At 38.9% G+C, this 8,319-nt stretch overlaps 1 protein-coding gene across 1 annotated transcript; it reads right to left on the bottom strand.

The window, feature by feature from the left end:
• Positions 1 to 2,267: 2,267 nt before the first annotated feature.
• LOC149011401 (ATP-dependent 6-phosphofructokinase 6-like) lies at positions 2,268 to 8,102 on the bottom strand. Its single transcript, XM_089162112.1, has 13 exons — positions 7,553 to 8,102; positions 6,991 to 7,037; positions 6,841 to 6,880; positions 6,324 to 6,386; positions 6,054 to 6,191; positions 5,574 to 5,732; positions 5,403 to 5,456; positions 5,080 to 5,148; positions 4,804 to 4,933; positions 3,961 to 4,223; positions 3,751 to 3,799; positions 3,489 to 3,643; positions 2,268 to 3,086 (listed from the first exon to the last, which is right to left on the bottom strand). Exons 1-13 carry the CDS (start codon positions 7,763 to 7,765, stop codon positions 2,850 to 2,852), a joined length of 1,617 nt encoding a protein of 538 aa, XP_089018238.1. The 5' UTR covers positions 7,766 to 8,102; the 3' UTR covers positions 2,268 to 2,849.
• Between the last annotated feature and the right edge of the window lie 217 nt (positions 8,103 to 8,319).

Below are 8,319 nucleotides of genomic sequence, written 5' to 3'. Positions count from 1 at the left end.
ATTTGTAGTTCCTTGCACAGATCAGAGCACTCTTACGAGTCTAGGCATTCTACGATTCAGTTTTATTTCCATTGAGCCTATCCATTGCTAATTTTGGATCAAATCTAATGAAAATTTTAGGGAGCCTTTTTGCAACGCATAAGCTAATACCCTTTTTGATGGCCAGCAGCTCCATATTTAATGGATTTGGTTAAATCCAATTCTTCCAAATACATACCGTAAAGAAATCCCTTGAGCTTCCATGAATCTCCCATGTATCCTTTAGTTTGTTAAAGCCGTCAGTAATATAGATTTTGATTTGGTAGTAAATCTAGTAACGAACGAGATCGAAGCCATTGAATCCTAAATCCTAATGCATTCATATGTCACTTCTCACGCGAGGCCCCAAAAATGAAATGGTGCCAGTGAGGGTTGGTGAGATTCTCGATCATGTTGTCAAATTGCGATAATTAAAAAATGCCTGTGTTCATTAATTGATATAAAATAAAAGTCAAATGATATTGATGGATGCTCCAAGCGTATACGGAGCATGTTATATTTAGAAAATCAGATGCAATGAATGGCCAATTTTGTTCTCGCAAGTAGTGAAAATTGCTTGACAATAATATCAAACAAAGCATCCGGTTGTACTTGTGTTGGCTTTGTGGTTTGTAGATGATGCGTCCAGAAATTGTTAAGCCTCTGGATCTACAAAGATGATCTGTAAAACAGGGCTAGACATGCCCCGACCGCTAGGGTCGGGAGGCCACTCTAAAGCTTAAGTCAATCGCTGAACTGATCACAATGCTCTGGCTAAATGCGGAGTTTAAAAATGAATACAAATAGTAGGGAAACGATTCAAATACCTCTGGAGTGAGTGGATCACTAGCTTATATAGACTTTACCTCCAATTCTTGACCGTTAAGTGAATTCTCGATCTCTTCAAATGACCGTTCGAACGTAGGGTTTTATCCTAGATGTTGGGGTGTAGGTAGTTACCGTTCTTAGCACGATTCCCTCTCCACCTTAACGATAGTTGCTTCATTCAAGTTAGCTCTGCCTACTGCAAGATTCGGGAGGTCGTTCGTGACTGGTAGCAATAGTGCGGCGCCCTCATCCGATCGTGAGATTAGGTTAAGGTTGGTCAAGATTGTGGTCTAACCAGGACAGAGGGTGCAAACCCGGTCCAATGGGTTTGGCGCAATTTTCTTCGTAACAGTGGAGCTAGCCTTCTTGTCAGCTATCTGCCCTTTCCACCCCTCTCTGTTAGCTCTGTTTCCTCTCCTTACGTCTCTTTAAGCTATCTTAAGTAGCCTGAGTAAAGCTAAGAAAGGTTGATAACAGAAGACAGACCTCATTGCCCTCCCTTTTCATCTCAAACAGCTTGAACTTCATGATCTCCATCTCTTGACCACCTTATGGGCATGGAGCCACCGTCTTTGCCGGCAATACTTTTACTTCAGCCATACTGAAGAGCTAAGGGGTAGGTACCAGCAGACTTACCAATCAACTAATGCAGTCTCGGCAATAACTTAATTTACAAAATATAGTAGATGTTGAGTCATTGCTTACTTCCATTGTTATAACGGTAGGGGTTAGGTTGTAAGCTGCAACTAGAGGCGAACCCAGTGCCAAAGGCTCTGCACAAGTAAAGTCCAAGAGGCAAAATTCCTATGCATCCTTTCCATAGCAAACTTTCTTGTGAGGCTGATTCAATACCTTAATCTCATACTACAAGTGTGGTCCACCAACCTTTGTACCAAGGTCAGCCCCTACATAGAAGATGCTAATATAATATAAAAAATTGCAGAGCGTGCAAACAGAACAGTATGAAAACCTAGGGATGTATAAATAATTCACTCTAAGAAAATGTTGGTCTAAGTAAAAAGGTGGATTAACTAGTTTTGTTGGCTGTTAATTTATGTTATTCTGATTTCATGTTGAAAAGAACAACATAAATTAACAACCAAGAAATCAGAATAACAAAAATTAACAACCAAGAAAAACCTTTTGTGGTTATTATTGTCACAACTCATGTGGATGTACTTCCAACATGATGGCGTCCATCTTGGGCGACCCCAAAAAAAAACCCACCCCATATGATTCACTACCCCCGGAATATCTTCTGTATATTCTTCTTGTACACTGCATCTGTCCATAGGAAGATGAGACCTTTTCAAATAGAATGTGAGAATTATTAGAATGTCACTGCATCTTCATTGACTTCAAATATTGGAGGCTTTCTTTGTTTTCTCTTTTCCTTTTCTACATATGGTTGGATGGGGAAGTAGTATGGTCAAGGGGGGTGTAAAGAAAAAAACAATTCAATTTAATGGAGACTCCCACGTTTGTGAATCCTGATCTGCCACTTACTTGAGGAAGGGGATTCAATCCCAGCCGTCCATTGGACTGGCTTCCACAACCCAGAAGTGTTTATCTGTATTTAACAAGCCAAGTGAGCTTCCAAAGACAACAGAAGTGGAAGGAAGACAGTGAACAGAAAGATCATTGGACCTGAAATCCAGATTACAAGTACTCATCACAAAGTATTTAGATTCAGATTCTGGTCTCCAAGTTACTTCTTTAACTATACAATGCCCAGAAGCCCTCAATGAGGGGATGGAAAACAAAGGAGTTCTGTATAGACGCAGCGTTATTTGCATCCCAGTATTACACACTACCAAGTAACAACTCTCTTGAGGAAAAATAATTATGACCCAGTTAAGACAACAACTGGTAGAGATAAGCACCAAGGATTTCTAAATGTAAATAAGCCAGCCACACTCTTATCTTGCCAAATCAACAAGAGTCGAAATGGCCTCTGATGCATCCTACTGAAAAGAAAAACAACGCCGAAAAATGGATACTAGTCAGACCGGGGGAGACTCTGTCTTCTCTAATTTGCCATTAGCCACAAGGTCTCCGTTCACCACAGCGTTGCCATTTTCCACAGGGTGTTTTTCCAGCAGTTGAGTTGGTGGGATATCCTCTTTCTTAGTTTCTTCTACATCTTTATCGGACAAGAAGCTTGGTTGGTTTGTTGATGACAACAATCTCGCCCACATCCTGTCAGTTATCACAACCTTGTTCTGCTGCTCGTTTATACGCTGCAACAAAATCACTCAAGATAATTAGACTCACTCCCATCCATAGAAGTCCAATTTTGATATATCGAATCACGAAGATCTTGCATACTACTAGGTGAAAGTTTCTTTCTTTCCACCTGCTTTCATAAATAGACATCAATGAAAAAGGAAGCAGGAACAGTCAATTAATAGATGACCGTGAACTAATTTTTTGAGAGATAAAGGCAACCCACTTCATGTATAGTTGGTAAAGGTCATGGCCTCATGGGCAAGCCAGAAAAAGCTAGCCCACTTGTCATGTGATCTTTAAAAGATAGAAAAAGCTGAGACTTCTTTTCTTAATTGCCATGACCCGATCGTGTCAAGTCCTACTGCCTAATCCACACCAAATTAATGGGATTTTCAGGTAAAGCATGAACTCACATAGAAGGGTATGTAAGCATGTCTTCCATTGACAGGTCCAACTGTAAAGCCCGTGTATCCTGCCATTGCACCATGGACAGCACTTTGAGCGAGCAGTGTGCAGGCGACATTATCGGATGCAATACTTGGAATGGCACGAATCATATAGGTAGGATCTGCCAGACAAAAGACATCCCAACTTTATTAGAGATTGGATTCATAAGAGTAGCTAATTTCATACGAATAAATTGTGAAAAAACAAGGGAGGAACTCCATCACTAACCTATGTATTTGAGATTGATGGACAATTTACTCGTCTTTTTGAAATGACTCTACAAAAGCAACAAGAAAAATAAGCCAGTGCAGCACTTATCTAACCAGGAAAAATCAATAAGACAAGAAACTTGAACCCGCTGACACGAAACATTAACAGCACTGACAATGATAAAACTAGCAGCTTACATGCCAGATAAATTGGACTCAATGGACCTACCTTGATTTGGTCGGATAGCCAGAGACCAACATCTTGGAGTACCTTGTTTCCTGAGGCATCCTTCTGCTCGGATTTCGTGCTTTCAGAAGCAAGATCCTGTCCGGCACCCTCAGCAATAACAACAACCATGTGCCCATTTTCTTTAAGCCTTTTCTCCATGTATTCAAAAAGGCCACCAGGTCCCTCCAGATAAAATGGTGATTCTGGTATCAAGCAAAGGTCTACATCTCGGCTGGCAAGAGTGGCATACATTGCAATGAACCCTGTATGAATTAAAATTCATGTCAACTTATAGAAAAATGCTGGAGGGTAGCCTAGGAAACAAGAACGCTACAGACGCTATTTAAGGAATCGTTATACGTATATAGATAGCTCAATTAAGTTACTATCTGCTCTAAGTCTTTAGTTGTAAGTAACACTACTGCTAAGAGCCTTGATCCTGGGTTAGAATTTTGGGGGTTGTTACAGAGACCTTTCCAGAGGAGGCTGGTGTTCTATCTTAATGCGTGTCCGCCATTAGATACTATCCTTTGTTAGAGAACTCGCAGTTCATTCAACATTGGAAGAACTCCTCAAGAGATCTACATACAAAAGCTCGTCTGACACAACCTGGTCTACAATTACAAGCTGGCTTACAGTAAAGTAAATTGATCCATCAACTGTGATGTTCATCATGATCTCATTTCAAAAAGCAAAGTGATGAAACTTAAAAATATATATGTTTCAGAAGATGATTAATGAATATTAAGTCAATATGAACCAAAAAGGAAAGCTAGCGTTCCCATTGCAACCATTTTTAAGTGCAGAAGAACAAAAAAAAAAAAAAAAAAGAATGATACTCACCACTGTTGCGACCCATCAACTTCACGACACCAACACCATTCTCAATACTTTCAGATTCGACGTGTGCTGCATTAATAGCACGCTGAGCTTCTTCAACCGCAGTGTCAAACCCAAAAGACTTGTCAATAATCTGAAGAGAAAAAATATTATCCATTAATGTACATGATGACTAGCAACCATATGAAAATTGCATGAATTAACAACTCATTCTAGTTTTTCATGGACAGAACAAATCAGGCAGATAGTCAGAAAAAATTCGGTTGGCAGGATAAGTACCGGAATATCATTGTCAATTGTCTTAGGGATTCCAGCAACAGAAACCTTGAGACCACGCCTTTTAATTTCCTGAGCAGCAGAGAAATGGGATGTCAGATGAGAAAAAACTACTGAAAAAAGAGTGAAGTAGACAACTGATTTTGCTTTTTTTTCTTTTCAACTTAGGTCACAGATGATAAAAACTCTTAGGCTTCAGTTTTCAGAATTGGGAAATCAAGAGAACTCAATCATGCATATACAGCATCTTCCAAGCCAAGGAAGATGGATTGTTCATTCATCAAACACAGAAGAGGATGAATTGTTCACTTGTCAAACACAATTACCTGAAAGATTAAAGCTGCCCCTTTTTGAGTTCCATCACCTCCAATTATATACACCTGCAAAACAGAGACATCAACATAAAACCTATATATATATATCAATTATGGAACCTACAAATGGATGTGTGCACAGTGAGCAAGCAAGCGAGAGAAAGACTCATATCCTCTACATACCTGATTGATGCCACGGTCCTGAATGCTGTCCACTATCTTTGTGGTATCATGACCTCCTCTTGATGTTCCAAGGATGGTGCCACCACGCTTATGAATATCATTGACAACTTTGGGCGTAAGGGTAACAGTATTTCGAGCATAAAAACCCCTGTATCCTCCCTACATATTGAATTACTGTCATTAGTTGACCAAATCACAAAATCGATACTAGAAGCATCCAGTGTGAAACCATACAAGTGTTTCTGGAAATCTTGAAGACAGACTATTAAAATATGCATGCTCTCAAGGAATGGCAACACAAGTTAAACAGAAAACCATTTTAAATGGAAGTAAAGTTCAATCACTAATTCCTTCTCCCCCCTTGTTTCCCTTTTCATCCTCAAATTACATACAAGGAATAAAGTGAGAAAAGAAAAAGGAAAGAGGGGGAAAAAATATGCACCCATAGAATAGATTGAATCTGACAATGTAATCACTCACCTCAATCCCAAGTACTTTGTCCACACCATACATGTGATGAAGGCCACACACTATTTCCCTAATGACTGTGTTAAGCCCAGGGCAAAGACCACCACAAGTTACAATACAGGCACGCACTTCATCTGCCTCGAAATACACCTGTATCATTGAACAGAAGGTCAATGATAAAGTATTTCATCCTTTCCAAATATCAAGTATACGAATGAACATTATACAAAATGTAGGTAACCAGCGTGACAGTGTAGACCGACTTTAGTAAACAAGGCATACCTTTTGACGTGGTCCAGCACGTCGAAAATGTCTTCCTCTTGGAGTATCCTTGTGAACAACAATCTGATAACAGAAAAATTTTAAAGAAATAAAAACACAATTGAGATCATAAACTGTTCAACCAGAAATATCTCTAATCCATGCAAGATGACAGCACAGGATGATCCCCAAAAATACAAATTACATGCACACATCACCACCATTCTTTACCCAATAAATTGGTTCTTAAACTACTCACGCCTGAAAAAGGATAATAATTTTTTGGAAAGACAATTATGATGACAACAACAGTTTACAGATAAACTAACCCATGAAACCAGTATCTACCAACCTGACTCCATGAAAAGGCCTGTTCCGCTTAATGTCCCTATACCGATAACAGGCAATTCATGAATGCAACTATAAACATGAAGACCTCTGTCTATGATAGCGGAAGGTATTTGTCTTGGTGGGGGGAAGGGGGAAGGGGGAGGAGAGGAACTCAAAGATACTGACCAGAAATGAGAAAGAGACTCACCTTGTGAGGGACCGTATCATCCTGATGAACAAAATATTGCCTGTAAACACAGAGAGATTAGTTTAGAAATTACCATTCAACAATATTCGGAATAAATATAAAAAATAGGGCAAAATCAAGCATCATAGGAGAGACAAGTAAGAAGCTTACTTAACGACAGAGTATGCAGGGTTGTCTTGCAATGGATTGGGGTAGCTCTGCCAGAAAAGGGACAAGTAAAAGATTATGAACATTTGCTTTGTTCCCAAGAAAAAAAGAAGAGAGAGATAAAAACATTCATGTCTTCAAGCTAAGAAGAAGAGTTTGTAATGATAATCCATACAGCAAAAATGAAAAACTTTTGGTATCAGTATAAGGAAACAAAGATTATGCCAGCAGAAACAGGGTTTAAAAGTTCAAAACCTGAAGGCAGTAAGTCATTAGATATCATATGATCAGTATCTTATATAATTAAAACAAAAAAGGAAAATATTATAGAATAAGTGATATGCAAGTTAAGCATCTTATACCATAAAACCAAAAAGGAAAATATATGATATTCAAGTAAGAAATCTCAGCGATGTTTAAGAACTCAGATGTGGAAAGTGATCAAAAGTTCTATCTCCAAAAACCAGAACAACCCATGAGTAGAATATTCTTAAATATTCATAAAATCTAAGCAAGCAAAAAAGTAATCAATAGAACAAAACAGAAGATAGGAAAGGAATAGTACAGGGAGATCAGAGAGGTAATCAGTGAAGTGGGGAACATCTTCAACAAAGTAACCGTATTCACCGGTGACGATCTTCGGTTCCATTGAATATCTGGAATTAGAGTTGGATTTCAGTGAATGATTAGAATCGGCAATAGGGTGATGACCGTTTGAAGGATCAAAGCAACGAAACTTGGGAAGAGCTATGGAAGAAGAACTAGAAATCGATTTCATTTGCGTAAAAGATGGATGGGAAACTTGTAGAACAGAATTGCTTAGACAAAAAGATGAAAGTTGAAAGAGTTGACAAAGTTGAAGCCATTTTATAAGGAGAAGGAACAGATCGAGAAGAAGAAAAACAACAAGAACACGAACAAGGGGAAGGTTCGATCAATTTCACGGATGACGATATTGACTGGCTAATATGGAAAGAAATTAAGAAAACTGGGAAAGAGATGGCATGGAAATAGCTGACCAAAGCCTCTTAACTCATTTTGCGTTCCAAACCCAGAAACAGAAAAGAAAGGTCTTTGCTTTGATCCTTTCGCTGTCAAACAGTAAAAAGGAACTCTTTAGACTTGACACAGGAAGAATCGATGAACCGAAAAAAGAAAAAAGGAAAAATTAAAATTAAAATTAAAATAAAAAAAAGCATTACCAGCGGTGAAAGAGGACACGTGCCTATTATCAATCTGTTCTGTGAGAGGACACGTGTCATAGGAGGGTTGGGTGATGGGAGCGTTTTTTATTTTTTACCCGTGGGTCCCACCGAATTTGTGGTGGTAAAC

Source organism: Hakea prostrata, chromosome 7, assembly GCF_041222555.1.
Source record: "Hakea prostrata isolate BN-2017 chromosome 7, UWA_Hpros_2, whole genome shotgun sequence".
Lineage (NCBI taxonomy): Eukaryota > Viridiplantae > Streptophyta > Magnoliopsida > Proteales > Proteaceae > Hakea > Hakea prostrata.
Note: the sequence above shows the minus strand (reverse complement) of the source record. Positions and strands in the feature narration are given on the sequence as shown.

Bases quoted from the DNA above. Each gene is read 5' to 3' on its own strand.
- LOC149011401 (XM_089162112.1), bottom strand. From the start codon at position 7,765: ATGAAATCGATTTCTAGTTCTTCTTCCATAGCTCTTCCCAAGTTTCGT. The intron at 4,224-4,803 runs GTGAGTATCATT...TAATTCATACAG, and splicing joins GTTGATGGGTCGCAACAGTG to GGTTCATTGCAATGTATGCC. The intron at 3,087-3,488 runs GTGAGTTCATGC...ATTTTGTTGCAG, and splicing joins ATGCTTACATACCCTTCTAT to CGTATAAACGAGCAGCAGAA.